The sequence below is a fragment of the Palaemon carinicauda genome, chromosome 33, assembly GCF_036898095.1.
Source record: "Palaemon carinicauda isolate YSFRI2023 chromosome 33, ASM3689809v2, whole genome shotgun sequence".
In the NCBI taxonomy this organism is placed as follows: Eukaryota; Metazoa; Arthropoda; class Malacostraca; order Decapoda; family Palaemonidae; genus Palaemon; species Palaemon carinicauda.
In genome coordinates this window covers 21,525,410-21,542,909 of record NC_090757.1, presented here as the reverse complement: position 1 = coordinate 21,542,909, position 17,500 = coordinate 21,525,410, and the positions used below count along the sequence as shown (strand labels likewise).

The 17,500-nt window shown below is 35.6% G+C and overlaps 1 protein-coding gene across 1 annotated transcript in view; it reads right to left on the bottom strand.

Annotated features, from left to right (window-relative positions):
- The window catches only part of Elk (Eag-like K[+] channel), a 686,579-nt gene that overhangs the window by 54,080 nt on the left and 614,999 nt on the right, over nucleotides 1-17,500 (bottom strand). The window contains 1 exon segment of the mRNA XM_068356818.1: nucleotides 11,207-11,367. Within this exon segment, the coding sequence (XP_068212919.1) occupies nucleotides 11,207-11,367 (161 nt within the window).

The following is a 17,500-nucleotide window of genomic DNA, read 5'->3' as shown; positions in this document are numbered from 1 at the left end:
TAAAATGTTGTTATAAATCAGTTTATATATATAATATATATATATACACACACACACACACACACATACACACACACACACACACATATATATATATATATATATATATATATATATATATATATATATATATATATATATATATATATATATATATATATATATATGTATATATATATATATCAAGCTCGAGTCTTCCAGAGCCGAGCTGGCCTGATTAAATTCAAGAGGTAAAATACTTACTTTAAAGCTAATAGATATACAAACAAAACATAAAATAAATATATAGAAAATATGGGAAAATTATAAAAAGAATTGTAAAGTCTTAGCTGAACAATGACTGAAATTCCTTTCGACTTAAAATCAAACAATAATTCGATAGTTTAGAAGATTCAATCCAGCCCAGTCGCCTTATTTTCCATTGGTGGCTCCCATTACCGGAAGAACATTGTTCTCATGTATAAATCTTTTTCTGGGTTATCAAAATCCACGATAACATTGCAGAAAATCGTTGAGAGTTAAAATACTCATGTTTTTGTAAACATGCCTAACTCAAAATATGAATTTTTCATGAATGGTTCAAAATCTTTATGTGAAATATTAAAAAACATTTGAAATGATAATATAATGTTTAGAACAGAAAAAAATATATTGCTTTAACATTAAATAAATATCCTATAAAAATCAATTATCAATAAAAATAAAATGAAAATAAATATGGACAAAAATTTACCCTCGTTGTGGAATTGACAAGTCATAAAAATGCCTCTAGGCAAGTAACGCTTCAAGAATTTGCTTTTAAACAAGTTTTGAAATTTGAAAACTTGCCCGAACATCCCCTACATGTGATTAGATCATTGGTAGCAAGAAGCATTGCTATTGGAATAATTTCAGATAACTTTTAACTACACCTCCCTTTAATTAGAAAAACCATAAAAAGGGACTTTCTCATACAGATTGGTGACTATGTTCATATTTGTTCAATACCCTATCTAAAAATCATAATATAACTCATGGGCATTACATAAAATTGTGCTAAGCAGTTAACTTAAATTCTTGAAACCGTTGCCTAGTTTAAAATGTATCAAGCAATTACTGTTTCAAACTAAGGAAAAAGCTGCAATTGTATGCGATTTCTTGGGCCCTTGAAAATTAACCCATTTAAGCATGCGTGAGATCCAAGTTGTAGCAAACTTTACTTCACAATATGTGGAAAAAGTGAGCATCCTACTTGCAAAGGATCACGTTTAAATTTCACATGTCCTGAAAAAAGAGGAAACCCACATTTGATTAAGAATATTGTATATTATGTAGCCAGAAACTTTTAAATCTAATACAGTTTTGCTCGATGTGTCCAAACACTCCCATGTAAGAAGCATACAGACAAAGAATTGATGATTTAGAAGGCTGGTCCGTGGGCATGAAAAAGGAACTGTTTCAGGTGAAGTTACATTTCAGGTTCACAAAAACTGTTGAGCAACTTTGTGTAGCAAAATACACGTGAAAAGAGCTATTAACAAGACTTGTCCTTCATGCCTGTGCTGCTGCTAAAACTGAAGGAAAATTAACAGTTGTTTGTAACCCTGACACAGCAACACCAATGGCCAACAATCAATACAGAAGTATACTTACTTACAAGCAAAGGGGGAAAGTACACTACAGTCACTGGATATATTATTTTTCCCACTTGCATGACTGTGCCACCAATCTTAAGAGTTAACTTCCCCAACTTTACTGTATCACTGAATATGATACAGTCAGTACCTTTATTGACAAAGGCAAAAAAAAAAAAAAAAAAAGTGGCTTCAAACTCATGATGAAGGAAGCAGCTCAGTTTTGAACCTTGTGCCACACTAAGAGACAGTCTTATTCTTAATGAATCCCAGATCTCAACAGCTGAAAAGTTTGTTTACAGATTATATGGGGACACCAAGTGTGGGTCACTATATGAACTTTGCTGCTGAGAAAAAGCAGAGAAATGACAACCTGTACGGAAAATAACCACAACTCGACACAGTTTGATGTTGCATCTACAACGTGTATGTACCAGCTCTACGTCTGGAAACATAACTATATTCCAATTCATGATATCGACCTAGCTACATAATATGGTTATGAAAAGTCTTAAGATGGACACTGACATCTAAAATGATGGCCCAACAGGAAGCTGTTCCATAACTACTAAATCTTATAGTCTGTAAATCCTTAAAGGTGTCATGCAGCATGAACTATTCATGCTTCAAGTCCTAAATTAACCATACATTAGTGTATGTGCATATGAAGCTGCTCTAGATGGAAATGACACGCCTTGAATGCCCTAACAAAGAAACCATTCACCAATCCTGACAATGATACCGATGCTTTCAGACAAATGTTGTACCTTGGGTTTGGGTTGTTGCTTAAATAAGAGTACTTTTGGGGAGTTCATACAGAAACAAACAGAGAAGACAGAGACAGACAGACATATAAATTTAGTATCAAGATTGTAACGGATATTTTCATAAACCAGTGGTGCTATACAAATCCTATCACACCGTATAAAATAATTACGATAATTTAATATCACTACAAATTAAATGCTGGGCAGGAAATGGTTCGTGGAGTATTGAATTACATTTGTAATTTACAACAACTATAAAGGACTCGCGGCATGGGCTTATTTTAACATCCACGTTTCCAGTTATTTCAAACGTTATATGCACAGGGGGTGAAGGGATAGTAGTAGTAGTAGTAGTAGTAGTAGTAGTAGTAGTAGTAGTAGTAGTAGTAGTAGTAGTAAGCGAAATACGTTACATTGTTTTCCCATGCTAATATAGCTGTTAAATTTCAGCAAAATATCATTCGTATGTGTGTGCATTATTGCTTAGTGGTAGTGAATAGATACCAGTTTTACAGCTTCATTTCAAAAGGCCTGCTAAGAAACGGAAGGTTAACGCCATCTAGTGCCAACGAAGATCTAGTATAGCAGGTCCAACAATCCCGAACGGCGATGACTTCATCAGAGCCAAAACTAGCTTCCACAACCGTTCTCGCTCTATTGGTGTATAGTCTGTTTCCATAAAGTTGTTTAAAACGTGTTGCATAGTACATAAATGGTATAATCAACGTGCAATTTTGATAATTTCATTTGAATTGACCTAAATTTCATCGTACCAAACTCTCTCTCTCTCTCTCTCTCTCTCTCTCTCTCTCTCTCTCTCTCTCTCTCTCTCTCTCTCTCTCTCTCTCTCTCTACACGCAATCTGTTAGCATTTTTTCTTTTTTATCCCGACGTATTGTGTGTTTTATTTTTAATCATTCTGTCAAGGTAATGAAATCCGAAAAAAATGTTTACTAGAGCAAAGAACAATATAGTTGCGAGGCGTGGGTGGATGGGAGCACGGCCACCGGCTCCAGTGACGTCATATTTTCCGCCAGCTCACGAGTGTTAGACCTATTTAGCTAGATCTTGGTGCCAAACAATAACCAAGAAGAAAAAAATGGAATATATACACACACATGAAAGCCTAAAAGAGAAAAAAAATATAAAAAATAAATCCTAAACAATCTTCCAATATTTTATAGAAAAACCCTTCCAAGATGAATTCGAAAACAAACTCAGAATTTCCTTGAAGTTGGAAGCTCACAAATCAACAACAATAAAACTTTGACAACCGAAATATAAAGTTTGTATACTTTTTCATCCTCTCGTACGTATTACGAAAGGCTTCCTTTCTCACCGTAAAGTACTATTACTCAAGAGATCGGAAAAAGCAACTTTTAAGACATAAGCCCATATGTATGGGATTTTGGATCATCGGAGATTAGAATAGTGAAAAAAAAGGGATTTTGACGAAGGAAAAATATATTTCTGGGAAAAGACCTGTGACGGCCGGTGAAAGAAGTCCTTCTTTACACTTTTCTAATGTAAATCTTCCAAATATACTAGAGAAAGATAAAAGCATGGAATGCAGAGGTTACTACCCTCGCGCGATCACCTTGTGGGTGTCGTGTATACAACAGGGGCGTGTGTAAACCACTATTCACAGGCTGTCTTCCATTTAGATAATCCCTTCATCATAGGGGAGGGCCGTGACAGCCCCTAGAGAAGACAGTTGGACTACCCCACCGACACCTACTACGCGCGCGAGGCAGAAGATAAGCTGTAGTAACTTTTCAGCGTAACCGAGTTGGATCAGGAATCAGATTCCTATCTCGGTCTTGTGGCTTCTCATGGGGAAGGAAAATATCAATTTTTTTATTTTCCTTTCTATCTTTTTCTTTTTCTATTCCCATCCCTAAGCTGCTTTTCAAAACCACCGTGTGTCAGGCTTATAAAGGATTTTCGGATTTCCAGTGACTGACTTCGTATTGTGGAATACAAATGTCGGAAATAAGGATGGAGTTCCCAGTGCCTTTATATATTTTGTCATAATTTTGGATTTAAAATAACACTGTTTTTTACGGCGGTGTATTTACAAAAACTGGGTCATAGTAGATGGCTTTGTATCTTAAACTATTACTAATTTAAATTCAATAAGAAAGAATATCCAGTATTGTATTTGCTACGTGATATAATCCTTTTTATCTTGCCATATACGTAAAAATTGTATTCCATGAGAAAATAATCGGTAGTGTATTTACACTTGAAATAACAATGGCCATTTTTCAAAATTTAAATTCGATAAAAAAATATACACACATTAAATTGAAAGGAACATTCCTTGAATTATTAACCAAAAGTAAATGTCAAAGAGGTATAAAATCTCACGAAAATATACAATAGAATACTTTATGAGCCGAGAAAATATAGAAAGAAAGAAACTAAAAAAAAAGGAAAAAAAAAGAAAAAAAAAACAAGAAAAGTGACAGCAGAAAAAACATTATCCTTGTGCTGTTTTTCTTCGACATTTCTAGATTACATAAACCAAAACACATATAATTTTTCCAAAATCCTAACTCGATTGGTAATGGTGATAAGCAATGCTGAAAGGTATTGCTAAAAGGAAGACTTGAAAAGGGCCACCAAAAATAGAACCTCCTTTCGACCAAATCAAAATAATTTCCTTATTTTTTTTTTTCTTTTTGGATGGACATTGTTTATGTAACTGCCAATAATGCCAATTACACGAGGTTATCTTTGCGCCCAGTATTCTCTAAAAGTATTTACCAAAAAGCAACTAATTTCAAATTTAAGTATTTTTGAACATTTAATCTAGATACGCGCTTCAAGCATCCAATTTTCTTGCAGGAAAATATAGTTTTATAACTATGATATCAACCCTTACAGTAAGCGCGAGTCAAGAAGTTTTCAAATGGATTAAAGGGATTCTTTTACGTCGGTAATAATCATGTAATCCGCTTCTTGCGGATTTTCCCTAGATTGGGAATTTTGGCTCTATTTACATTAAAAGCTGGGTAAATTTCTGGGGATTTACGACGCGATCTTAGGAAACTTTTCAGAATAATTTCCATTGAGAGCAAGATAAAATACTGGGATTTTTAATTGGTTTCGGCTTTCTTTGACGGGCAGTGTCCTGGGAACTCTACTTCCAAATTAAAAAAAGATAAAGCAATGAAGATGATGCAATTCCTGTTGTAATAATCCACTTACATTTAATGTAAGAATAAATAGCTGCTACAACGGTTCAGCCAGTGAGAAAGTAAATTATTCTAATTTTTGGGTAAAACAAATCTGGTTCTGCAAGAACATGAAACGTACATAAATAGCCTAGAGGGGCACTCAGTAGAGCATACCTTCGCCACACCAAGCAGTCTTATTTTGGTCTTTACTCCACTACGTACAAGAACTTCGAAGCATTTTCTTTAAAATCTAATGGATTTGTCCTTGGGTCATATGCCACATGTTCACCAAGTCTTGTATAAATTGGTTCATTAATTTTTGCGTAATACTAAAAATATTACTTAGCATTGCGATCATTTTCAAAGTATTGCTGCGTACTTATTCTTCGATGTACTTTATCAAAAATGTTACAGATTCATCCTTGGGTCATACCCAACATGAATACTAAGTTTGGTCAAAATCAGTACAATGGTATTGTGTAAATTTGTTCACAAACAAACAAACAAGCAAATGACAAGGGCGAATACATACCCTTCGCAAAGTTTTCAATTTTGGCGAAGGCAATAAAGAGATCAGATCCTTATGCCAAAGTATAAAGTAAAAAAAAACTGTATCCTTAAACAATAATGACCTTTCTAAAGGGTTGATAGTACTCTTTCTTTTTTCTTCCTTCTAACAAAGGGATACAGTAGCGTTGAATTCTTTGAGAGCGAAATAAGCACAGAGTCTTTCTGAAAGTAGATTAGATAATCACCAATACCTTTTGGAATGAAATTGATAATTAATATAATCACTGAATAAACGAAGGCAAAGCCATTTATTTAGGATATAAACGTTAACGGTTGAATTGGTACTAGGATAAGATGAATGAAAATAGTGACTTGCAAAAAGGGCCAAGTTGTCATCTCGTTTTATTTTGACGATCTTCCACTAGGTCCATCAGACGAATACCCTTTTCTACATCAGTCATCCAACCGGGGTCTATATTTTAAGAATAATTTTCAACTTGAAAAAAAGTATAATGGCCAGGGAGGGTTTATTTTCTAGGAATAATTTTCAACTTTAAAAAAAAAAGTATAATTATGATGGAAAAGTCTTTTAATAACGTCATTTGTCAGTTATTCAACAGGGGTCTATTTTTCAGGAATAATCTTTAATTTTTCAATAAAAGTATACTGATGAGAGAAAAAAGTCCTTCAATGAAAGGAGTTAAATCACGTTATTACGAGGAGAACAAATAAGAGACAACTCTAGCCGATTTAACAGAAACAAAGCTATGCCAAGAACAAAGTAAGGCCGCAAGGGAATGGAGAAAATCACAAACGAACCAAGTATGCAAAAACAGTGAACAAGAACTGACAAAGGGTCTTCGGGTGATGCAGCCACAGTATACTCAAAGGTCTATAGAAAACATCTATTCCATAGACCTTAACTCTATATATGAAGTATTGAATTTTCCCTACAACTATGAGATTTGTTTGATAACGTATTTAATTCTTAAACGCAAATTCATAAAGTAAAATAAGAGGTATGACAGCATATTCTCAGACGCACGCTAAGAACACAAAAAAAAAAATCACTCTTCCTTTCCCTCAAAAGAAAAACAACCGAAAGAGGAACTAAAACGTGGAAAAATAAACTAGCAACTTTTTTGGTTCATTCGCAAATCATTCCGTCTAAGGTCACGTATCTGGTTGAGTTCATCCAGCCGTGACCTCCTTTGAGCTATTTTTATACCAAGAGACTATTTACAATTTAGAAACTACTTTTTGACTTACATGAATCACTGGACCGGCTGGCATTGGAATGAAGAAAATCTCTCTCTCTCTCTCTCTCTCTCTCTCTCTCTCTCTCTCTCTCTCTCTGTGATTGGAACTGTAATTGGCATTCATTACTCTCTCTCTCTCTCTCTCTCTCTCTCTCTCTCTCTCTCTCTCTCTCTCTCTCTCTCTGTAATTGGAACTGTAATTGGCATTCATTACTCTCTCTCTCTCTCTCTCTGTAATTGGAACTGTAATTGGCATTCATTACTCTCTCTCTCTCTCTCTCTCTCTCTCTCTCTCTCTCTCTCTCTCTCTCTCTCTCTGTGATTGGAACTGTAATTGGCATTCATTACTCTCTCTCTCTCTCTCTCTCTCTCTCTCTCTCTCTCTCTCTCTCTCTCTCTCTCTCTCTGTAATTGGAACTGTAATTGGCATTCATTACTCTCTCTCTCTCTCTCTCTGTAATTGGAACTGTAATTGGCATTCATTACTCTCTCTCTCTCTCTCTCTCTCTCTCTCTCTCTCTCTCTCTCTCTCTCTCTGTGTGATTGGAACTGTAATTGGCATTCATTACTCTCTCTCTCTCTCTCTCTCTCTCTCTCTCTCTCTCTCTCTCTCTCTCTCTCTCTCTCTCTCTCTCTCTCTCTCTCTCTCTCTGTAATTGGAACTGTAATTGACATTCATTACAAAAAAAAAAACAAAAAAAAAATTGCGCCTCACACTGAGGGACCTGGGGGAACCCGAACATAGAATTTGGCAATAAGGTAAGGCACTCTCTCTCTCTCTCTCTCTCTCTCTCTCTCTCTCTCTCTCTCTCTCTCTCTCTCTCTCTCTCTCTCTCTCCACGAATACAAATAACCCGGATCACCCAGCAGAATTCCAGCTCTGCTGGGAGATGAATATCAAGTCCATTAGTGCTCGTTTGTTCAAAGTTGAACATATCCATTACTTGCTTAGTTTTGTTCCTAGACTGAAGGTGATACAGAAATATGCATGCATCAGCATCCAAGCCAAGGAGTCTCTGGCGAGATTTCAGATTCCAGTACTACCATTAACCATTTATCTCCCATTTTTCCATTTAATGACCCATACGGGATTTAAGGAACGTCTGTTGGAACAAAGATTGGGGTCCATTTCGATATAGTATATCAACTATACGAGTCCAAAACCATTCCATCTCCGGGATCAGTTGATAGCTCGAAGGAGGAGGTATTTTAGACTTTTTCTGAAGGAGAAAACTTGGCATGGATGAAAGACATTTTCTTTACAAAGAGAAGTTAAGTATACTTATACACATACGGACGGACACGTGCGTGCGCACGCACACATACATACACACACACACACATACATACATACATATATATATATATATATATATATATATATATATATATATATATATATATATATATATATATATATATACGTATATGTATGTATGTATATATATATATATATATATATATATATATATATATATATATATATATATATATATATATATATATATATATATATCGCTTTTAGGACGGCTTATTTGAAGCAATTTTCATCAAAAAACGATTGCCTTAGTGGTGCAAATGGGTTTCATATAGGAATCTTCTTATTTTCGTAGTTTCTTAAGATTCTCCGGCGTAAGCCTTTGGTTAAAGAAACAATTACTATATTTTCTATTTCATTAAATCCTATCACTATAATAGTGTTTCGACAAAACTGTCTTTATCTGAGGATTACTGAATAACATAAAAGTACAATTCATTTTATAATACGAAGTTCAGCTAAAGTTACGATTAATTAATTTGAAACTATATTCTATCTGAAATGAAAAAAGATGGAAAAATTAAAATATTTCGATATTTCGGAGATCCTTAGATTATGAAGGGACAGAATCTTAATAACTGAAGCTGTAAGCATTGCCCTGCAAAGGCCAACGTTGAACATTCAATAGGATTCTAATTATACTCTGCCTATAAGCAGGAGGCGAATTTGCAATGGGATACGAAATGATGGAGCAGGACGCTCCTCAATATGTGAAATTCTGCGCTCTGCCGCTTGACCTGCGGTGCGAGTGGTGATATATATATATATATATATATATATATATATATATATATATATATATATATATATATATATATATATGTATATATATATATATATATATATATATATATATATATATATATATATATATATATATATATATATGTATATATATATATGTATATTGTATATATATGTATATTGTATATATATATGCATATTGTATATATATATATGCATATTGTATATATATATGTATATATATATATATATATATATATATATATATATATATATATATATATATATATATATATATATATAGAACTTTTGGATGTTCTATATGAATTATTTCTTTGGCATATTCAAGGCCAGCGAATATAAATAAAACATAAGAAACACTCAGGCCTTCCATCTCCGTTGATTCAAGAAGCGAGTACGAGATGGGTTAGAAAGTAACGGTTGGTTAAATCGTACCCTTATCGTCTTTACCCGTAGCCGAAAAAAGGAGGGGCGTTATGAAACGCATAGATCTGGGAAGTCGGGGAATTCTCTTAAAAAGGTTTAAAGGCCCAAGGGGGCAGTGACATTGCCCTAACAAGCAGGACAATAAACTATACTAAATTTTTTTTTTTTTAATGAGACGCATTTGCACCGACTCGCAGCGGTGCCCTTTTAGCTCGGAAAAGTTTCCTGCTACCTGATTGGTTAGAATTATCTTGTTCAGCCAATCAGCGATCAGGAAACTTTTCCGAGCTAAAAGGGCACCCTCGCGAGTCGGTGAAAATCTGCCTCATTAAAAATAATTGATTATAGAGACTGACCATATATACAAATGATCAGCGCCCAAGCTCCTTTTCCACCCAAGCTAGGATCAATGGCTGCTGATGCCTCAGTAGATAGACCTATGGGGTTCCCCAAACACTCCATCCCTAGCTCACAAGGATGGCGAGGTTGCAGCAACCAAAGAAACTAACGAGTTTGAGCGAGAGTAGAACTCCAGTCTGGCGTTCACCAGTCAGGGACGTTACCACAGCACGATAATTATAATCATTACTTGTTAAACTACAACCGAAAAGCAAAACCATTGAAAGGGTTGTAAAAAGAATTCGGGAGGGATACAAGATCAAACGATCATTGGAAAAATAAAACTTACATTGAAATAGTTTAACTGGAAGTTTGAGGTATTTGTCAAACTAGTTAAGTTGGAAAATGTTAAATTGATATATTTTGATTTTAAATATTTGCAAATTTAATTTCACCTATTGCCATCCTGTACTCACTAGAAGGTAAAGGTAGATGGAAATAATATACGAAATGTAAATAATTTGACATTGAATGAGGTCTCAGTTGTGGGACTAAAAACAGGATGCTGATAAAACACAATAATGGGAAGCATAGATTATAACAAATTTACTCACACAGATTTATTGGAACACACAAATACTTTTATATACCAGTATATGTGCCCGTATACACATTTATATATACACACTGTGTGTGTATACAAATATATATATATATATATATATATATATATATATATATATATATATATATATATATATATATATATATAATATAAATACATATATATATATATATATATATATATATATATATATATATATATATATATATATATATATATATATATGTATATATATATATATATATATATATATATATATATATTACTGTATACTATATATATGTATATATATATATTACTGTATATTATATATATATATAGAGAGAGAGAGAGAGAGAGAGAGAGAGAGAGAGAGAGAGAGAGAGAGAGAGAGAGAGAGAGAGAGAGAGAGAGCAAACTTACCGAGCTATAGACGTCAGTAGCCACCAAGAGGTCGAAGGGCATGGCGGCAGCGAGGTCCGGAAGGAACCATCCTTTGACGTAATGCGTGGCTATCCTGCAGGGGCTGAGTACCACTTCACCTTTCTTGTTAACGAAAGTCGTGCGGAAATTGAGGATGATATCTGTGAATAGAAAGAAGAAGAGGAGCATTATTATTATGTCTTATTTATGATCAAGGTGAATAATTGGTTGTGCATTTCGGATCATGGTGATAAAATTTATATTTTCTTCTCGTTTATCAAACCATTGTTACCTCTTTAAAGTGTACATATAATGCTACTAATAATATAATTATATAAGTTTCACAGAATATATGTTACTATTTATGTACCTCAACTCGAATCCCAGTCCAGCCGATTGCCATGCAGGGACGTTTCCAACAGGCCACCATAACCCACAAGAGGATAATGTATAATGACAAAGACATTCTCTCCAATAGCTAAAACTCACAGCAGTCACTTGATAACCAGGTACTTAGGCTATTTCACGATTAAACTAAACAAGGAATATTGAAAAATTAAAGAATTACACTCAAAGTTTCTCACTTCACCAGAGCCTTCTTTGATTCATCAATTTGGTACCCGGCGCTAGGACCAAGGGGCTCATTCAGCTCCGAGGTGTAACCAGGGTGAAGGGCTGAATTTGTACCTCGTAGTAAAGGTTAGAAGAGGTTGGACAGCATGGTAGAAGAAAGGAAGTGGGAACGAAGGTAAAATCGAAGGGTTAAAAGTGGGTGCAGGTATGGACCCAAGTGATACTACTAAGACATTTTATATATATATATATATATATATATATATATATATAATATATATATATATATATATATATATATATATATATATATATATATATATATATATATAGAGAGAGAGAGAGAGAGAGAGAGAGAGAGAGAGAGAGAGAGAGAGAGAGAGAGAGAGAGAGAGTAGTTTATGGTGCGGTACTAAAGTTTACAGCATGCTCGAAAAGATAAACTTTCCAGTTGAAAGAAAATCAACAATTGGTGTCTTCTAAGTCCACAATAATAGTTACATATGATTTCAAACTACATGTCTACCGTAGGCTCTAGAGCCTTTAATATACGGCCCCGAGACTATACAAAAGGCTCTCACGAAGCATCCGAATAATTGAAGATATTAAGGCTTTCAAGAGGAAACTGAAGACCTTATTTTGTGTTTTGGCAGTGATGATCAAATAGAAAGCGAACAATACGCATTGTGAAATGTTAAATGCTCCCGAATGAGGTCCTGTAGAGAGTAGAATTTCCCTGCTGTACAAGACCAGATAAGCAGCCCTTATAGTAAAGTAAGTAAAGTGATAAAAAAACAACGGCAACATCAACAAAAACAGTAAATAAGAGATTACCTATAACGCGGTGATGACTAGAGACATTCTTTATATATCAACACAAAAACACATCTAAATAAGAAATCTTCTACATTGCACAATAGGCAATCACGTACATATTAGCAATCCAATCAACGGACCTCTGGGAATATTACTTCAATTTCACTCTATTTTCTCCTTTTAAATCTCGGCATCCGACAGTCAGGTCTTTGGAGCGTTCCACATATTCAGCACTTCTCTTCATCAATAGGCCCCGAGAGAGAGAGAGAGAGAGAGAGAGAGAGAGAGAGAGAGAGAGAGAGAGAGAGAGAGACTAAGGATTATTGATCTAAAGGAGTTGCAAGTCGAAAACTGGACAGAAAAAGTACCACAAATTGAAAAGAAACAGTTGATAAGTGGAATAAAACACGGCCCCATAAGTTTGATATAATATTATAAAATAAAGATAAAATACTTTCATCACTAGATAAAAACTACGAAACTTTTACATTGCAATAAAATGTAGAAAATAAAACATGAATGACTAGCAAATATATGTACGTAAAAAATTAAACGTAACTTTTATATTAAAAATAAACAACTCAAAATATTGAGACCATGAGTGAAAATACATACTTAAGAGTTTTAAAATTAAGCAAAGAAAAACAACTACTACAAAAAAAAAAAAAAAAAAAAAAACTTTCATCACTAGATAAAAACTACAAAACTTTTGCATAGCAATAAAATGTAGAAAATAAAATATGAATGATTAGCAAATATATGTACGTAAAAAAATGACACTTAACTTTTATATTAAAAATAAACAACTCAAAATATTGAGACCATGAGCGAAAATGCACTCTTAAGTTATAAAATTAAGCAAAGAAAAAAAAACTAATCTCATTACAAATTTAACAAAAATATACAACGCCATGAAATGAACATATATATGGATGAGTTTTATTCCTCCTTTTCCTCTCTCGCACCTTTCTACTTTAGTCTTGCAACTGGTTCTGTTCTTTCTTATCCTAAACCTAAAATGAGAGAGGACGACAAGATACTGAAAAAAAAGTGATATCATATCACCAACGGACAGAGATTTCTCAACAATATTCGTTATATTTTACGGTATCGAAAAAGGAGCCCCAATGCGTTATAATCCTATGAACTATTAAGTTCCTTTCTTCTTCTTTCGGATTAAAACTTCGGTATAATTAACAATTTTTGGTTGCGTTAATTGTAATCAACTTACATATGAGGCATAAAATATTACATTTTAGACTAGGATACTGAGCATTAGACAATGTTTAACCCTCTAAAACCTTGATTTCGACTTTTTTTTTTTCTGGTCTAGTCACTGAAATCAAAATTAAATCAATGCATAGGAAATTATGTGACGTATATTCAAGAGATGTAAACTGAAAATTCCTTGTAAAGATATATCAGTTAAGAAGCACAAAACAATCTAATAAACTAAAACAAATAAAAAAGGGAAAATTTAAATCAACAACCAACGGAAGACGATCGCTGTGGTCGATTCCAACACACGGGGGCATCGCCCCTTTACTTTCCATAAACCTGGTCATGGGAGGCACTTTTGATAGAAGCTCACAGCTGGTTTCCAAATGCATAATTTGCATTTGCATTGTCGAGCTCATGCTGCAACAAGCGCTGATTGGGCGGAGAGATGGAAGTCCCAAGGTATGGAACATTGCAACTCCAACCAATTATTAAACGTAGAGAGACTCGTCATGATACACAGACACAGACACACACACACACACAGTTATTCATCTTTCATTTTAATTACAACTTGGAGGCAAATGATAACTCGTCACACAATTTCAATGCAGGTACATTCTGATAAGTACACTTCTTTCCCTCCGTCATTGCGCGGTACAGTTAGTCTAAATAAAACAACAACAGCAACAACAAAAACAACAACAACAAATGCAGCTGTTTCTAGTCCATTGCAGGAAAAAGGGCTCAGACATGTCAATTTATGTCTGGGGTTTGACCAGTTTTCATAACCATGCTGGCCAGTGTAGATTGGTGATACTGGGAGATTTTCGTCGAATCGCTCAGCAAACCAACTCAGTATGGGTGGCCCTGACTAGTACAGCCTTGCTGATCATGGCGATACTCAAAATTTTACACCCCGATAATGTATCCTCACTCAGAAATACACGAACTGCTTAATAAATCATGGAATTAGAGAAATGTACGGCTACATTTAGATATCCATATTACGAACCGATAGGATTAAGTTCACATGTCTTCACGTCCGTTAATTACTTGAATTATTAACACATCAATGTATATCTCACGCATTAATTTCTCGCTTCTTAATTAGCTGTTAGGATGCAACTGACACGTCACAAGGGGACCAAGTAAGTTACGCGCTCCCTCTGAAGAGAATTAAATACTGAAATCATATAAATAGGGGAAGGAAGATTACAACAAAACTTGAAATTACAAAAGCAAATGATAAATAACATAAATTGTAAATGTTATTCAGATTTTAAAGGTCGCTCATGAATGGCAGAGGCAAGGGACTGTGATAATGTCCTAGCTAGTAGGACAATGCCCTAGAGATTGACCATATATAGCCTACATAAAGATCAGCACCCAATACCCCTCTCCCAGGGAAGAAGTCAAATATCTCTAGGAAAAAGCGGATGCCAGACTGGCAGCCATGAGATATATGTCGAAACTCAATGACGGAGCAAATGAGCATGTCCAAAAAAATACTATCTAGCCTGTTCCAGAGCGCTAGTGGAATATGCCGCTCCAACACTTACAAATCTAACAGATACACAAAAAGCCTCAGTAAAGGTGATTCAAAACAATGCCAAGAGGCTCATGCTAGGAGATCCAATATGGACAAGACTGTGCAACCTAAGGATGGAGACTGGACTACCATCCCTTGAGGATAGAATTGCACTAAGAAATGCAAGCACAATTGCAAAGATGTTCCTCTCAGACAGAGACCTATAACCAAAATGAGAGTAAGAGAGGAACTGTCAAAGCACCCTGATGTTTAAACCCCAAGCTCTTATGGCAAAGTCCATAGCAACAACATAAAGACCCTGAGCCTAACCGAAGTTATCCTGCAACTAAGCCCAGACACAGCGCAGGGTGCACAGCGCATTCCACCTTGGAAGAAGCAAGTAGCAATCTACAGATACACCAAGCTCCCAAGGGCAAATGAAGACTGCTCAATGGAGGAACTAAGAAATGTAGCTCAAGCAGCAATCCGCTCAGCAGAAACAAATGGGGCACAGATATACTATACTGACGGTACAGTAGACCCCGGAACCCGAACAGCGGGAGCTGCAGTTTACTCCAGCAACTTCACAGCATGCTGGAGGACATCCAACAATGTCTCCACCATGCAGACAGAGCTTGTTGCAATACAACAAGCACTAAAATACTCTATTGAAAATGAGGAAGGACAAGTAGTCATACATATTGGTTCACGAACCTCAATGCAAGCCTTGCAACAGGAAAAAAGTAAAGAAAACAAGGCCCTGCTATCTGATACCAAATCATTCCTATATCAGCAAAATGAAAAAGATAGACAAATAACTCTAAACTGGATCCCCAGTCACATCGGGATACCAGGGAATGAAGAGGCTGATGAACTAGCCAAATGCACCAGACACATCTAAAGTGTACATGTGCACATACAGCCTGCACTGCAACAAATTAAAAACAAAGTAAAGACACAGCTCAAAGACAACCTAATCAAGGAACTACACAAGTGGATAGAGAATGGCTCTCCCTCTGCCACATGGTACAAATGGGCCACAGAGCTAGAACCTCCACCCTTAGACAGATACACCCCAAGAAAACACGCTGTTTGTATACACAGGCTCAGACTGGGATACAAGGCAAACTGGGAAATCCTGGACAACATTCAGAGACCATGTGATCACTGTGATGTCACACCACAACAGACCCTCCTGCATTACTTACTTACTTACTAGAGTGTAGAGAAATAGCACAGCTGAGAGGTGATCTACAGGTAGACACCAACTCACCACAGGCCCGGCAAGCCGCGGCCACACTGGGAAAAGCAATTGTTGAAAATAATAAACACACACAATTGCTTTCAAGACTACCTCCACCACGGTAATGACCTCAAAATTTGCATCTAACCATCTCATCCCCTCACCATAAGGCCCTATTCACATCATCCTCTGTATTTTCTAAACTTAACCTACTACTAAAAGCTTTCCGCAGGGACCCTAGGGAGTAAAAGGTTGGACAACCCCACCTGCATCCTCTCCCCTACTTCCAAAGGCCTTACACCCCCAACTTTCTAACTACTACTATCCGTGAAATAATGGACCTCTACTACTACCACCATCATCCTTATCCTGTCCACAACTATCTCTACTACTGAAAACTTTCCAAATTTCCTCTTATGTGATAACCAACCTTATATATCTTTACAGGTTACCTACGGGCCGACCAAGGGAATGGCCCGTGCCAACAAGAACTATTGGCTTTAATCCACAACAACAACGACCCCTCTCCACCTAAGCTAGGACCAGGGAGGTTGAGGTAATGGCCTGATGACTCAGCAGGTAGACCTACAGGCTCCACCAACTCCCGCATCCTTAGCTCACAAGGATGGTGAGGTTGCAGACACTAACAATATACTATCGCTTGGGAACTATGACCATGGGTCTAAGAGCCCCGTCCAGAGCGAAAGCTCTGGGCAACCTGTGTGCGTGTTTTAATCTATTGAGCTCGAACTTGTCATGAACCCCAGTCTGGCAGATCACTAGACAGGGACGTTTCCAATAGGCCACCACAACCCCCAAGATTCAAAATAAGGTATTTAAATTACTTTTATATAACTAGATATTCCTATGTATCTCTACAGTGGTTGAGGGTGACCAGTATTTATTGTTACCA